The sequence below is a fragment of the Cornus florida genome, unplaced genomic scaffold, assembly GCF_030987335.1.
Source record: "Cornus florida cultivar Cherokee Brave unplaced genomic scaffold, ASM3098733v1 CherokeeBrave_3.0.0_Hap2_Chr11, whole genome shotgun sequence".
NCBI lineage: Eukaryota > Viridiplantae > Streptophyta > Magnoliopsida > Cornales > Cornaceae > Cornus > Cornus florida.
In genome coordinates, this window is record NW_026775581.1 from 127,998,251 (window position 1) to 128,015,662 (window position 17,412).

General features: G+C 40.5%; 1 protein-coding gene across 1 annotated transcript; it reads right to left on the bottom strand.

The window, feature by feature from the left end:
* Positions 1 to 5,782: 5,782 nt before the first annotated feature.
* Positions 5,783 to 7,839, bottom strand: LOC132282110 (uncharacterized). The gene is made up of 5 exons (XM_059783734.1): positions 7,682 to 7,839; positions 6,717 to 7,160; positions 6,323 to 6,665; positions 6,032 to 6,274; positions 5,783 to 5,893 (listed from the first exon to the last, which is right to left on the bottom strand). The coding sequence occupies exons 1-5, from the start codon at positions 7,837 to 7,839 to the stop codon at positions 5,783 to 5,785; spliced, it is 1,299 nt and encodes a 432-aa protein (XP_059639717.1).
* Positions 7,840 to 17,412: the final 9,573 nt, after the last annotated feature.

Sequence of the window (17,412 nt, forward strand, 5' to 3'; positions counted from 1 at the left end):
CTATTTCTCAGTCAATGAATCTTTATACAGTCTTTACACTTAATTTCTTCTAACCATCTGCTCGGCTTAATCAGTTGTCATGTATATCTCTACAGACCCTGTACGGGATGATGGCCATGCAGAAGCAGGTTGAGCTGGTGAATGCCAAGGTTCGCACGCTCTCTGACAGCCTTGGTACAGCTAATAAGGAGAACGATGCTTTGGCTGCTCAGAAGACCAGATTGATGGTTCAGCTCGGCTAAGTTGAAAAGGAGAGGGACTCTCTGAGGAAGGAGACAAACTCTCTTCAGGATAAAAGGAACGCTTTGCAGCTCAAGAAGAGGGTCTAGCATACCGAGCGAGAATCCCTTAAAGCTGAAAAGGAAGAACTTCTACGCCTTCTGAGTGATGAGCAATCCACTCGGATGGCCTTTGAGAAAAGGGCTTTAGACGAGCGCAATGCTTTACTCGACACCATCAGTAAGGTAAATGGTTGTATGCTAACTCTGCACGCTCGGTTTTCCAGAGTTGGGGCCCTCAAATATGCTCAGGGGTTCCGAGAGGGTTATGCCGATCGTGTTCCGGATGAGGGTCAGACTGGTTCTACCCCTGATGAGGTTGACAGAGAGCTGGAGATTGATCCTCCGGGTATTTATGCCGATCCAGACTCCACCCCTGCTGAGGGCATATTTGATGAGTGCCAAGAGATTGCCTCTTCCAGGATCACTCATACTCCTTCTACCGCTCTGACTTTGGACGTTCTTCCTTTGTCCACCGTGACTCCATCTGTCACTGCTGCTGAAGATAACCCTCGGTAGAATGATTCTTCCAATGCTATTAAGGATAGAACTCAGCAGAATGATTCTGTCATTCAGCTCGATTCTCCTCCCCGTGAGGATGGTAACGCCAACAATGATGAGGAGGCTGTTCAGCACCATCAAGAAGCTGACGGGGCAAATGCTTCTAGCTAGAACCTTTCTGATGTATTGACCTCCTTTCTTTTGTATTTTTGCCATCTGTATACCTCATCATTTTTTTTGCAACTCTTAAACTTCATCATTAATGAGATGGCCGACTTTTGATTGAACTCTTACCATAAATCCCTTGATTTAATGATTCAATGATATCTGATCTGGTTCTTCTCTGTATGTCAGTGGCTGGCTTTCAGCTAGTGTGTCACTTTTTTACACAGCAAAATTTTTTGTGCAAGTTTTTGGCGTTTAGCTCATAGTGCCAGTTGCCACTTACTTTGCTGAGTGGTTGGCTCTCGGCTAGAATGCCACTTGCCACTTTCACTCTTTTATTATTATTTTTTTTTTTGGCAAGTTTTTGGCGTTCGGCTCGTAGTGCCAGGTGCCACTTACTTTGCTGAGTGGTTGGCACTTGGCTAGAATGCCACTTGCCACTTTCACTCTTTTATATATATATTTTTTTTGGCAAGTTTTTGGCGTTCGGCTCATGGTGCCAGGTGCCACTTACTTTGCTGAGTGGTTGGCGCTCGGCTTAAATGCCACTTGCCACTTTCACTCTTTTATATATATATATATATATATGGCAAGTTTTTGGCGTTCGGCTCATAGTGCCAGGTGCCACTTATTTTGCTGAGTGGTTGGCGCTCGGCTAGAATGCCACTTACCACTTTCACTCTTTTATATATTTTTTTTTGGCAAGTTTTTGGCGTTCGGCTCATGGTGCCAGGTGCCACTTACTTTGCTAAGTGGTTGACACTCGGCTAGAATGCCACTTGCCACTTTCACTCTTTTATATATATATATATATATATTTTTTGGTAAGTTTTTGGCGTTCGGCTCATGGTGCCAAGTGCTATTTACTTTGCTGATTTTCAAACATTCAATTTTTTCATAAGAAGATAGCTCTTTATAGATTTCAAAATTTCGTTCATTCGTGCTTACACAATTTGAAAATGAACAATGATAAAATTGAAACTCGATTTTCTATTGACAATACCTTTTCAGAGACGTAGCATTCCATGGCTTATTGACCAGTCTTTCGGCCATGGTTTCTGAAGTGTAAGCTCCCTTCCCTAAGACTTCTGCAACTCTATATGGGCCTTCCCAAGGTGTCACCATTTTCTTAACCATTCCTACCTTCTTCTTCAGAACCAGATCACCTAGTGCAAAGTCTCTGTGCTTTACCTTTTTGTTATGGCTATTCATAAGTGTCTGTTGGTAGGATGCGAGCCTTACTGCCACTGCATCTCTTTTTTCCTCCAACATATCGAGGTTAAACCTCAACATACTGTCGTTATGCTCTCAGTTCCATGCCAAGCTTCGGACAGTCGAAACCAAGTGTTCGACCGGTATAACTGCCTCGGTACCATACGCCATAGCGAATGGGCTTTGTCCGGTCGGTCGCCTTGGGGTCGTTCTATAAACCCATAAGACGTTCGGCAGTTCATCTAACCATTTTCCTTTCTTATCTTCAAGCTTCTTCTTGATGCAAGTAAAGATTGTTCTATTCGTGATTGCTGCTTGTCCATTAGCCTGGGGGTGACTTACTGCCACCAGTTTTTGATTAATTTCATATTCCTCCAATAACTTTCTTACTTGCTTGCTGTCAAAGTTGGTCCCATTATTGTGATACCCCTCGATTCTAGAGCCACGGGTGATCAAGTCCGAGCACAGATCCGAGGGTTACCAAACAATTAATATATAAATAAACAGAAATAAAAACTGAATTAAAAATAAATTAATAATACACTGAAAGAAATCTAAAATGAAAATCCTCGAACCTTAAATAATAAATTAATATAATTTAAATCCGTACAACTCGGGAATCCACCTAGTGGACCCCTAATTCCAAAACTTTAAATAAATTTATAGAATTAAAATCCAAAACCAAAATAGAAAGGAAATCATGTGTAACCGGAAGAATGAGTGTCTGTATCTGCATCAACACGATCAAACTCTAAGCTCGGTACTGGCGAATACCTGAATAATAGAAGTGGGTCAGGCCCACATACAAGTTCCAATCTACTACAATACGTAGATACATCCTTGATACATCCTTAATAGCTCGGCAATATCTATAATAATCCGTATATATATATACATACTATAGGATACTCACTAACCTATAACATAGTTCAGCCTGGGTAGAAGGTGACATATAAAACACGCTTTTCAGTGGTCAAATACCTAGACCTACCAGGGAACATTAGCTATATCTAGCTACTCAACCTTTACAATATACGCACCCTAACCGTAATCAGGAGACTCAAGCTCGTATCACGGTACCATAAATATATATATAAATTCCTTCCTAATGCAGAAAGATAAAACAAACATCTGTTATGTCGTTCAACTGTTTTAGTTGACAGGACATGTATTCATGTAGGAGTTAACTATTTTAGTTAATCCATTCCGTATGTATGAAGGCGTAGGACTTAGCTTTTTGATCTAATCCATCCCTGATATGTCACCGTCTCATACCGGTACATATAATGCAAATGATCCACAAATGATGCACATTCATTAGAACATCAAACATATCCAGAAACCAGCATAATAGAAATCAGATATTATTAAGATCATATCATGCATCCACTATATGATTATAACCATAAATCCTTCCTTTAAATTGTTAAAGTAATGATAAATAATTTAAATTATCCAATTCCATACAATTGATCGAACATAAATTTTAACAGTTCATCAATTAACATCCATAGCACAATATAATGATAAATAGAGTTATAACTGTGCACATTATACTAGACTGCCAAAAATACCTCCATACTAGTCCAGTTCGTTTGTTAAAACAAAACTAGTAATCACAACCTACATCATCCTTGACAGTATGCCAAGTAATGCTTAAATTACATGATGTCCCTTTAATCCTCACTATAGATCATGTGTCTGATATAACGACACTTAGAAATCTACCCGGAGTACATCTTATGAAACCCCAAAAGTATTCCCATACAAGTCCATTTAGTTCGCTAAAACAAAGCTAGCAACTAAAACTCATACAACTCCTGTCGGCATGCAACCTATCAGTTAGAATCACATAACGACCCTAACCATAGCATAAACAACCTTCTTGGAACTGAAACATGTCATTTATATCATTGGTATAAAATCCTAACACTTACCTTTGTAGCCGTTCATTTAATTTGCTAGCCAACCAACGATTCCAGTTCTCCTTCCTTCTTGACAGTATTGAACATTCATATTTTAAAATTTATGTTGTCCATTCTCATGACCTGAAACAATACATCTGAGGTCTTAAACATGCTCTGTACGCCATTTAAGAACCCCCATGAACTCCAGAATTACCCTTTCTGCCCCTGAAGTATCAAAAATTACCAGAAATACCCCCGGAGGAGTTTCTGTTCAAAGGAGCCGGCTCCCCCCCATGGGAGCCGGCTCTTCATCTTCCAGAGCCGGCTCTCCCTCATGGAGAGCCGGCTCTACCTTCTTGGGAGCCGGCTCTCTTCCCCTGAGAGCCGTCTCTACTTCGTCCGGTTGCCGTCTGTGCTTCCGGCGAAGTCCAGTGTTCTATTCCAGACCTTTTTAAGATTATTAAGGTTCCATTAATGCTCTTAAACCCCTAGAGACTCCTCCTATCCCAATGTGAACCAATTGACAAACAAAACTTAAACTACACACACAGTTTATACAATAATAAGTTTAAATTTTAAAAGCTGAACAGATTTCAGAAAACATCAAGCATGAATAAAGTCTATTTTTAAAAGTTTAATTAAGTTCCTGGAGTCTATATAAGATGCACAGAACACAAGTTGACTGAAACTTGCCTTAAGATTCCGGTTTGAAACCTTCACCGCCGTCTCTAAGTTTCAGAATTTCCAAGACTGCATTCCACCTCTGACCACTATTCCAGTCCTCTGTTGTTTCTTAATTCCATCCAGAAACAACCCCTCTGTTCTTCCCCTATTCTTCCTCCTTTAGCCTCACAGCTTCTCCCTCAAGTCTCTCTCTGTTCCTCTCTTCTCTAGTTACGGGGAAAAGGGTTTTTTTAAAACCCTTGCAAACATACAACATATATATATATATATATATATATATATATATATATATATATATATCTGCCCTATCAACTCTAACCCTAATCCCAGCCTAACCATATGTCGGCTAATTAATCCCTATAGAAGAAAAACCCTAATCCTACGACTACACAAAAAAATCCATACCAACTAAGTCTAAAACATACGTCATTAATCCAAGTAAATCACAATCATTTTAATTAATTAAAGTAAATCACAATTACACACCTAAAAATACAACCAACATACAATTACAGTTAAATAACTTATTTAAAGAAAAACCAATACAATTAAAAATAATAATAATTTAAATAAACACTTTCAAACAAATAATAAATAAAACAAAAACACCTAAGTCACATAATTAAATCTATTAAACAAAATTAAATCCCCATTTTATCCTTTTGAAAACTAGGGTATTACAATTATCCATGACGATTGACCTCGGAACACCAAAACGGCAAATAATATTACTCCAAATGAACCGTCTCACATGAGTCTGAGTCACGCTCGGGTACGGCTCTACTTCCACCCACTTAGTAAAGTAATCTGTAGCCAGCAGCACATACTTGTTCTGAGCTCTTGCAGTTGGCAGAGGACCAACCACATCCATCCCCCATTGTGCGAAAGGCCATGGTGTGGCCATTACGTGCAAGTCCTCAGGTGGTTGGTGGATCAGTGGTCCGAACCTTTGGCACCTATCGCACCTTCTGGATAATTCTTCCACATCTCGCGACATGTTCAGCCAGAAGTACCCTTGCGTCATTGCTTTGTGCGCTAAAGACCTTGGTTTCCACATACACCTTCATGAATAGCTCGCAGTATCTGCCGTGCCTCTGTGGGGGTGACGTACTTTAAGTACGGCCCAGAAAAAGATCTTCTATATAACTGGTTATACATTATAGCGTACTTTGCAGCATTCAATTTGATTTTCTTAGCCTCATCTCTTTGCTCAGGCAGAGTACCATCCCGAATGTAAGTTATGATCGGATCAATCCAACTTGGCTCATATGGAATAACATTCACTTGCCAAGGATCTGAGCCTGAAGGTTCGTCAAAAATGAATTGCTGGTTTAATATTCCTACTGGAATCACCTTTGCCAATGTTTCTCCAGAACACGAGGCACTACATGCTAGCCGATCGGCATCCTCGTTATGTTCTCTCGGTATTTGGATGAATTCAATTTTTTCAAAGTTTTTGGCTTCCCACATAACAGCAGAATGATATGCTTCCATCGTTTCATCTTTGGTTTCATACTCGCCATTCACCTGCCGAACAATTAACTACGAGTCACTAAAGACAGTCAAATTCCTGACCTTCAGCTCCTTGGCAAACTTAAGTCCTGCCAACAGTGCTTCATACTCCGCTTCATTGTTGGTGGCTCTGAATTCAAGCCGGAGCGCTTGACTTAAGGACGTACCTTCTGGTGTCTGCAGTTTGCTCCCAGTGCCTGCCCCCATCTGATTTGAGGATCCATCGACAAAGAGTTTCCACAAGCAATCACAAAGGTCTTCCTCCATGTCTTCTGAATCACATTCTAGTAAAAAATCTGCCACTACTTGCCCTTTGACTGCCGTTCTGGGTTCATATGTTATATCAAATAACTCTATGGGCCACTTCGTCATCCTTCCTGAGAGGTCTAGTTTGTGCAGGATTATTCTGATAGGGAAAGTGGTTAGAACTATGATAGGATGGGATTCAAAATAATACCTGAGCTTTCTTTTCGCATGCACTAGCGAGAGTATCACCCGCTCCGCCTTTAAATAACGTCGTTCGGCCTCAGTCATTGTTTTGCTAACATAGAACACTGGATATTGTTTCCCCTCTGCACAACTGATCAAAACGCCACTTGTAGCCATGGTGGATACCCCGAGATATAAAAATAGCTTTTCGCCTGGTTCTGGAGCTAACAGGATCGGAAGGTTCTCCATATATTCTTTTAGAGCAGTTAATGCTAGGCGTTGTTCATTCCCCCAAACTTGTCTGCCGTGGCTTCGTATTGTGTCAAAAAATGGTTTACAGTGATTTGACAATTTGGAAATGAACCGGCTCAATGCAGCGATCTGTCCCATAAGTGTTTGAACTTCTTTGACTGTCGTCGGCTCAGCATTTTTAGTCAGAGCTCCTGCTTGGGCAGGGCTTGCCTCTATGCCTCTATGATTAACCACGTGTCCCAGGAATTGGCCAGAACTCCGAATGAGTACTTGGTTGGATTGAGCTTCATTCCATATTGTCTCAACACATCAAATACGTCTCGTAGATGTTTTAGATGGTCAACTTTCTTCTTACTTTTTACCACCATGTCATCAATGTAAGCTTCCACGGTCTTCCCTATTTAACCCTTGAAAATTTTGCTAATAAGTCTTTAATAAGTTACTCCGGCGTTCTTCAATCCGAATGGCATGACTTTGTAGCAATAGGTCCCGCGTTCGGTAACGAAAGAAGTTTTCTCTTCATTAGCAGAATCCATGGGGATTTGATTGTAACCTGAATAAGCATCTAAAAAGGTTAAACGCTCATACCCAGTAGTAGCATCCACCATTTGATCAATTTTCGGCAGCGGAAAGCTATCCTTCGGACAGGCTTTGTTCAGATTGGTGAAATCAATGCACACTCGCCATTTCCCATTCTTCTTCTGCACCACAACAACGTTTGACAACCAGTCAGGATAATACACTTCTCTTATAAATCCCGCATCAAACAGCCTGTCAATCTCCTCGGCTATGATCCAATTGCACTCGGGAGCAAACCGTCGCTGCTTCTGCTTTACAGGTCTTGCATTGGGATTAACATTCAAAGAGTGACAGGATACAGAAGGATCGATCCCAGGCATGTCTAGGTGGCTCCATGTAAATACATCGGCGTTTTGAGACAAGAAATTAACTAACTCCTGTTTCTCCTTCACGACAAGTCGTTCCCCCACTCTGGTTATTCGTTTTGGTCGGAACCGATCGATCCGCACATCAACCAGGGGTTCTTCGGTCAAGTCCACTGGTTCCTCCTCCCCACTCTGCTTGGAGGGAGGCTCCTGTAATTGCTATCTCGAGCTTGCCGAACAGATGGGAGCTTTCCCTTTTCCAGCAGACTTCAGCGTTACTGAATAACATTCCTTAGCTGCAACCTGGTCCCCATGAATGTCAATCACTTTGGTTCCGTCTGGCCCCAGGCATCTCATTACTTGATGCAGAGTGGAAGGAACACCTTGAACTCTGTGGATCCACCCTCTGCCCATCAGAAGGTTGTAAGAGGGATAAATCTTGACAACTACAAAAGTCTTCATCAGAACCCTCCCTGCAGTGTGTACTGCTACCTCCACCGTACCGATGGGCTCCACTCGTTTTCCAACAAACCCTAGCAAGGGATTTCTAGTGGGTTTGAGCCGATCCGGCTCAATCTCGAGCCGATCAAATGTGTCCCTCGGCATGACGTTCGCACTACTTCCAGGATCAATCAGAACTCTGCGTACCAAACATTCGGCTACTGTCAAACTGACGACCACCGGGTCCTCATGAGGGATCTAAACACACAATAGATCTATTCTGTCAAACTTTATCTGTGTTGATGCGCTCCGTTGGTGCAGATTGTTGACACTGCCTATCCTTCTCTTCATCCTTGCCTGACGACGGCGTGTTCGAAGCAATTCATCTGACTCCTCAATAGGCTAAAGCCGACCGTGAATTGCATTGATTATTCGAACTGGTTGCGTATTGTGTGAGTTCGACTTTTGATTCCTCTCCACGTGCTCCATTGGTCGGTTATGTTCTACCGCCGGGCCTTGAATATAACTTGCGAACTCCCCTCTGGCTATCAGCATCTCTACCTATCTCCTTAAGTTCCTGCATTCATTAGTCTGATGGCCAAAGTCAGAATGAAATGCACAATGCTTAGACTGATCCCTCTGTTCGAGGGGTTGTCTGATCGGTAAAGGAGATCGGAACTTATCTTTATTTTCTTGGTACAGCCTTGTTAAGGTGACTTTAAACGGAGTAACCAGCTCTTCCTCCCTGGGCCTCTTCTCAGATTTCCACGAGGTCTGACGTTGTGGCTAAACTTGTTTTTTTTCTGATCTTTGCTTTGGTTTTCTCCTCTGTGGATATGAAGGATGTCTTCCGAGCGTTAGCTGCCTCTTCTTCTTCTAAACGCACAAATCCATCAGCTCTTTCGTTAAGTTCATCCATAGTCTTCGGCGTATTCACGACCAAGCTTGTGTGGAATGGAGTGCCACAAGTCATGGCCAGTATAAATGCTTGAACCGCGGTAGAAGGATGACATTCAATCACCATACTCTTAGTAAGGTTAAACCTGGTTAGAAAAGCTTAGAGACGCTCATCCTCATGCTGCTTCATTGTGAATAAGCTCAAAATGTCCTTGGCTGGACGCTTATTTCCATAATATTGGCTTATGAACCGATCACACAAGCTTCGGAAACTATCCACTGAACCCCTCGGCAGGTTCTTGAACCAATTGAGCGTTGGTCCAGCTAGACTTGTAGGGAAGCACTTGCACATCAAGGAATCATTCTCAGTGTTTAGAGCCATTTTCAACTGGATGTGATACATATGATCAATCGGATCAGTCGTTCCGTCTAACAGAATGAAAACGGGCAAGGAAAATTTCCTCGGACTCGGGGCATTTAGAATTTCATCGGTGAACGGTGAATCAACCGTTCGAGCTGCTGAATGGAGGGCTTCATTTTCCCTCTGGAACCCCGCGATCGCTCTCTGATCTACAAATCTCCTCTCTGAGCTGCGATAGTCGAACGTCGCCATGGAAGGCCAATAAGTCGGATCGAATGATCTGTCCTCAATAAATTCTTTGTGCCACGGCAGTATAGCTTTGTGATGATCAAACTCCATTACTTCTCCTCGGCTGGGCGTTTCTTGACGTGGATCAAAAGTCATGGCTTCATTTCGCCTGATTTGCTCACGCCGTGGATCCATGTGAGTTGATCCTTCGCGATCATCAACGCGACGAGGATTTGGTGGCAAATCGTTTGGCCGGACCTCCTCACAGTGAAGGTCTGTCAGATTGTTCCCTATCTCCTCGCCGTGATGTGCCGCATCAGTACGTGCAACTTCTTCTCCTGCCGGGAGCGGTCGCGAAATCACCGGAACTTCTTGACGCTGCATTTCAGTCCTTAGATCTGCAATCTCTCTCCTGAAAGCTTCGATCATGCTCATCAACTCATCAAGTTTCATCTGCTGGACATTCTCTACCGCATTGGAGTTCTCACCCCCTATCATGATTCCGGAACGAAGCAAAGGCATGAATCACGAATTCCTAATCAGATCTAAGCGTCACCGATACGAATTCTGTCATATCTGGACTCAACTTCACCGAATCGTGGTCACCATTTGCTAGATCTGAACTTTTCTAGCGTTAAACTCACCGAATCTAACTACAATTGAACAAATCACAGTTGCGTAATTCTGAAGCAAATGCCTCAAAATTAACTATAATTAAGAATCTTCTCTGAACAAACTGCAATCTCACTGATCTGGATTCAACTTCCAGAAATAAAACTTTTTGTTCACGAATTTGCTTGAATCAACATGATATTGATCAAGCTCGAATTGATCGTCTTCGTCGTTCCCATAGACGGCGCCAATTGAAGATGCAAATAATTCTATATCTCTCTTTTCACAGAATCTCATTACATTTTCAATAAAATCAAAATCCTCCCTCTTTCACTCTCTTCACTGCCCTTTTATAGGCAATTACAAGTGTTGCTGAACTATCAGTTTTGGGCCTTCTTTCCAATGGGCTTGGTCTTCTTTGGTGGATCCTCCGAGCTCGGCCCATTCTGTGGTGCTCTTGCATGGGCTGTATTTAAATTGTTTGCCCCGATACCACGTCCGCGGACTATAACCGGCCCATATCACTTATTGTATCCTCAATAACTCTTGTGGATGTTTCAGAGAAGACTATATTTATATACGCACACAAACACGTGTATAAAAAAGCAAGACCTATTTATATTTTTCAAACGGATCGAGTTGTATTAAATGGATCGGGTTTTACTAAACGGGTTGTCACATGCCATCTTGAAATTATAGTTTCAAAATTCATAAAATAATATAGATTTAAAATTTTCAAAAAGTTATTGGATAAAATTCATAAAATAATATTAATTTAAAGATTTTTTAAAAGAAGTTGTAGATTTAGCAAGCAAATTGGACCCATATCGTTTTCAACTAATTTATACCAGCTTAATTTTATCCATTCAAACTATGGTATTAGCATGAAGTATTAAGTTTATTTTTATTTATATTTTTTTTGGAGGAAAAAAAAAAGAGAAGAAAGAAAATGGGTTGTTGGGTCATAAAGGGTTGATCCGGTCCATTTTGATCCAACTTATATTTAACCCACTTTAAGTGGGTTGAATATGGATTGTGACCCGTATTGGACCCGCTTATATTCTACATGACCCAACCCACTCAATTGCACACCTAATTTATATGAATTGTAGAATAAAGAGAAAAATAATGTGGTGTTGAATTTAATGGTCAATTTAAAAATAAAAAACTAGTATTATTTATATCAAGTTTTCTTTCTATTCTAAATGTTCTTAGAAAATATATATATATATATATATATATATACACACACCAGTACAAATGGCAATCCGATCATGATTTGTGATTCTAGGTATGTATGAACCTATTTAGTAAATTCATCCAAAATTATTCCAGAATTATTCGGTATGAATCTAGGCATACTAACCTTTTATTTTTTTTCTCAAACTTGTGATTATTTCACTAACTCACTTTTGTAACATCTCATTTTTGGAGTTTGGAGGTGGCTTTACAAATGTCACTCCTTATCTATATATAGAAATCCCTGTACGATGAATGGTTAGGATACGATGAATGGTTAAAAAATAGTTACGAAATCTCTTCATCTAAATATATACATATTAAAAACTCTCTACTATTTTGGAATTTCACCAATGTTCTCCAAACTAGTAATGTGGAATTTTCAGCACTCTATACTTTCTTATATTTTTTAGTATAATAAAAGAAAATTAGTATATATATTGTTGAGACTAATTGTGTTATATGTATATAATATGCATGAACATATTCATATTGGATTTTTTTTATTTTAAAAACAGAAATCAAATTACATCCGAACATTTATAAACAAGTATTTTTCTAATGTTTGTGGAGAGCACAACTGAGGTTAGGATTATTGTCGGACACGTTAGCAGCATATACACAAATAGTAATATCGCGTGCGAGCTAATGATTGGTCGGTTCCAATAATATGAAACCATGTAATAATTTCTAATTACAAAGCTTTAAATAGGGATTGGATTAGTGGGATTGGATCATTCAGATTTTTGTATTTTGAGTTGTAATGGGATTTAGACCTTGGATTACTACAAACTCATTCCAAGGTATGTACTATGTTTTAGAAAGGTGTTTGGCATCAAATTTTACCACTAAATGTTCTTACAAATTTGAAGTCGACATACCACTTGAGATAGGTCAAGCAATTTACTTTTGACACTTCCACTTGAGTATTACTTTATTTTTTTTTTTTTCTCCTGGCAAACAAAAGAAGCACTAATAACAACAGGCATGAGAATAATCAAGCATTGCTAATTGAAACACTGCAGCAAGAAGTTGAGAGAGAACGTCATCAGCTTGCATAGCCGAATATGAGAGTGAAACAAGAGCATGGGCCACTCTATTGCCTTGTTTGCAGACATGAGAAACTTTAACCCAAGAGAAAAAGCTGAGGTCATGCCGGATGTCAAAGATAATTGGAGAAAGAACAGAAGGCCACCTGCTGCCCATATTCAAAGCTTCCACAAGGAGCTTAGAACCACTCTCAAACCAAACCTGAAGGAAAGATAACACTCTAGCCCATATAACTGCAAGCCTGAAGGAGTATGCCTCAGCAAACAAAAGAGAATAAGCTGAAAAATGCTTAAAGACAACAGTATGAAGAATAGAGCCATCTGAATCACGAAAAATGGCTCCCCCGCCACCCATCCCAGTTGAAGATGAAAAAGAAACGTCAACATTGCATTTAACAACACCAACAGATGGTGGGAGCTAGGTAGAATAAGAATCATATGACTTAGGAGCCACTAACACATATTGACAGCTGCATTGACAATAAGTGAACTCCCAAAACCTTTGACCAGCCTTTGCAGCTACGGCACAGGGAGTCCACACCTCCCCTTCAAAAATCAATTTATTTCGGGCTTTCCAAAGGAACCAGCAGTAAAACGATGTCAAACTTAACAAATTAACCCTCTCCGCCAACCTGCTAACCAGCTCCTCAAGACTTAACCACCAATCCGAGAAGGATGAAATTGAATTATTCGTAAAATCAAAACGAAAAGAAGTCAATTTCTAGGTCTGGATGGAGTGAGGACACCGGAAGAAAAATGTTTTCCTCCTCCAAACCGCAAAAGGGGCGAATCACATCAACATTGAATCCTCTACGAAGAAGCATAAAACCCAAAAGAAATGCCCCACAACAACATCGCCACAAGAAATTATTAATTTTAGGATAAGTTTTACATTTCCAAATCACCTTCCAGATTTTACTACCATGATTGACAAAATGGCCCTGCAAATAAGAGTTGTCAAGTAGAGATTAAGCTAAGTGATAAGCGGATTTAACCGTAAAAATCCCAGACGGTTCCGGGGCCCAAATTTGAGCATCCTCTTTATTGCGGACACTAAAAGGGCACTGTGAAATGGCCTCCACCTCATGAGTCAAAAAAATTTGTTAAAGGACACCTTGCTTCCATGAATGCTGATGCACATTAATAAGGTCTGCCACTTTAACAAGATGGGCTCCAGCTTGTCTAAAAAGAAGTCTTGTAAGCCTGGAAGCCACCTATCCTTCCAAATATTAATTGACAAACCATTCCCAACTGACCACATAAGCCCTTTACGAATTAAATCTTGTGTTGACCAAATACTTCTCCATCCCCAAGATGGGTTAAAACCCAACCTAGCCTTCAAGAAAGAAGATAAAGAGAAGTATTTCGCCTTGAGAAGTTTATAAGCGAGCCCTTGTCGGGTTACTTGAAAATTTCAGGCATGTTTAGCCAAAAGGGCATAATTAAAAGCTTCAAAATTATGAATCCCAAACCCCCTTACTCTTTGCTGGTACAAAGATCATCCGTTTAATCAAATGCACTGAACGAGCCTGTTCTTTTTTACACCACCAGAATTTTCGCACACATTTAACTAAGTCAAGGCATAGGATACGAGGAAGATGGAAAAAGGACATAACATACGAGGGAAGAGCACTGAGGACCGCTTTAATGGGAATCTCTTTCCCACATGCTGAAAGACAGTTCTTCTTCCAAGATGCAAGGCGATCATACATATGTTGAAGAATATATTGAAAAATATCGCACTTAGAACGCCCAATAAGAGCTGCCACTCCCAAATATCTAGCATTAAGCCCCTCCTTAGAAAGACCCAACATGGAGCTAAGAGATGATCTAGAGCTGCGCTTTGTATTTTTTGAGAAGAAAATGGAAGATTTAGCAAAGTTTATCTTTTGTCCCGAAACGTTTTCGTAACTGTTGAGAATTCGTTTCAACGACCCAACTTCCCCAACTGATGCTTGGCAAAAAATAATGGAGTCATCAGCGAAAAAAAGATGCGAGATTGCTGGAGCATTCAGACAAATTGAAACACCAGTAAGAACCCAGGATTGTTGAGCCCTAAGGAGTGCCAATGACAAAGCTTCTGCACATAGAATAAAAAGAAAAGGTGTAAGCGGATCCCCTTGGCGAAGCCCGCGAATGGGTTTGAAAAAACCAACAGGATTGCCATTCACAAGAATCGAATACTAGACAGTAGAGATACACCGATAGATCAAATGAACCCAATGAGAATGGAACCCTAATTTTTCAAGCATGCGAAGCAAAAATGGCCATTCAATTCTATCAAATGCTTTACTCATGTCCAGCCTTAAAACCAAAAAAGATTTTTTACCCTTCCGCTTATTCTTCAGGTAGTGCAGGACCTCATGAATGATTAAGATATTTTCAGTGATGTGTCTCCCTGCAACAAAGGCACTTTGGGATTCGCTTATAAGTGCATCAATAATACCCTTCAACCTGTTAGCCATAATTTTTGAAATGATTTTGTAAGCAACATTACAAAGAGAAATAGGGCAAAAGTTAGTAACTGAAATAGGGGAAACAACTTTAGGAATTAACGCAATATTAGTGTGATTAATACAAGATAACGAATGAAAAAAACTACAGACAGCACTAACCACCTCATGTTTCAACGTATTCCAAAATTTTTGATAGAACAAAGGAGTTATATCGTCAGGCCCAGGTGCTTTAAGAGGAGCCATATTGAAAACCGCTTGCTTAATCTCCATTTCAGTCGGTGGAACTAACAAAGTATTGTTCATCTCTGTAGAAATTTTACAAGGCACATACTGCAAAAAAGAATCAACCTCCACTGCATCTTGAGTCTGAAAAAGTTGCTGAAAGTAGTGCAAGAATGTTGAGTGGATGATAGCCTCTTCCTCGGTCCAGATACCTCGATCATCCTGAAAACTAGTTATAGCATTCCTTGCTCTTCTACGTTTAGTTGTAGCATGAAAAATTTTTGAATTACGATCACCAAATTTTAGCCATTGATTTCTAGACTTTTGTTTCCAATACAATTCTTCCTCAAGCCAACTAGAATTCAAAGCTTTTTCCACCCGCTGCACTTGCAAGTGATCGTAGTCAGAATCGCTTTCTTTCAACAACTTTAAATGTTTTTCAGCTGCCTCTATTTTTTATTTTGAATTAGACTGTCTACCACATGCCCTAGATCAACTTTTGCTTACAAGATTTCAATTTTGAGGCCAAGCAAAATTGTCGAAAACGAACTGGTAAGCGCCAAGAGTGCTTTAAGCCCGAGGAAAAGTAAAACACCAAGCTTCAGTGGCTAAAGCTCGGTCCAGCCATTGGAGGTTAAAGTCATATACTTCAATCCGAGAAATGGCTTTGGATTTTACAATGCAGTTTAAGATTAAATCTCAGAGAACAAAGCTTTATAGGATGTTGTTCACTGCCATATTGTATTCTCTTTGGAAAGAAAAGAATGACAGAATGTACAATGCAACTTTTGTTTCTCCAGTTGAAGTGGCTAAGAGTATTTTGTGGGAAGTAATGGGCATCTTGGGTATGCTCCAAGATGTTATTTCAGCTCTTCATTAGTTTTTCATCTAAAGGTTTGCCTGAAGATAATTTTTTTTATGTCTTGATATGCGTTGTTTAGGCTGTGTCCCATATGGGTATGTCCCATGTGTCTCGGTCCAGCCATTCCTGAATATTTGACTCACCAGATCTGTGATTATTCCACGTGAATGGATATCCGAAAAACCAAGATCACGAAAATTGCAGCGCTCAATTAGAGATTTGAAACTTCGAAAAGTCCATCTTTACCGTGGCAAACCACCCTTCTTTTCAGACCCATAAAGAACATCGTTAAAATTGCCAATTGCCAGCCACCCGGCAGGCAAAGACTGAGCAAGATTCGCAAAATAATCCCACTGTTGAGATCGAACACTATCACTGGGGCTTGCATACACTATGGATAAAACCCATGGATCTTAAATGGGAAACTGTACAAATGCTAAAATATGAAAGTGATTAAAAAAGAAACTGAAATGACTTATGTAAACGATCTAATCTTTGAGATCCATTCTTTGTTTCAAGAAGAGCTAAAATACATGGGGAATGAAGCTGATTAAGCCTCTTCAATTGTTGGACTGTCAGGGGGTTCCCCACACCCTGGCAGTTCCAAACTAATAGCTTCATAGATCCCCATGGGGCCACTTACGGCTGGCCTCCTCCACCGATAATTTGGATTGGACAGAACTCGGAACCAAATCATCCGAAGACTGATCCCTTGTAGGAGAATGAGAAACCGAAATTTCATTTATGTTAATAAATTCCCGAAAGAGGGCTCCCCGATATTGTTGCTTTCTGCACTTTCCTTCTGAGATTGATCCTGATCGGTTAATACCCACCTTAAACCGGCTAGCAGAAGATGAAGAAGATAGCTTGCGACTTTTTTTTCCACCTATAAATGAGTGGCCCAGCTAGGAAGAACACGTTTGGGCTCAACTTTAGTTGGTTTACCAGCCCGATTTGGAAGGCCTAAGCTTGTAGTTGATTCCATAGGTTGGGCCAAAACAATAGCCCTCGGACAAAATGGGCTTGGTTCAGCTGAGATCGGATCTGGCAATTTATTCAAGTCCTCTTCAGGAACTGGCCTAGAAAGCAAGGCCCAATTGGCCTCTTGAGGGACGGTACATTCCATGCTTGGAGTTGCCTTGCGTGCTCTAGACGTTTCTGACTCCGCTGACATCTGAAGACTGACCGCGGGTAGAAATTTTGATGGGACGGGGCGAACGC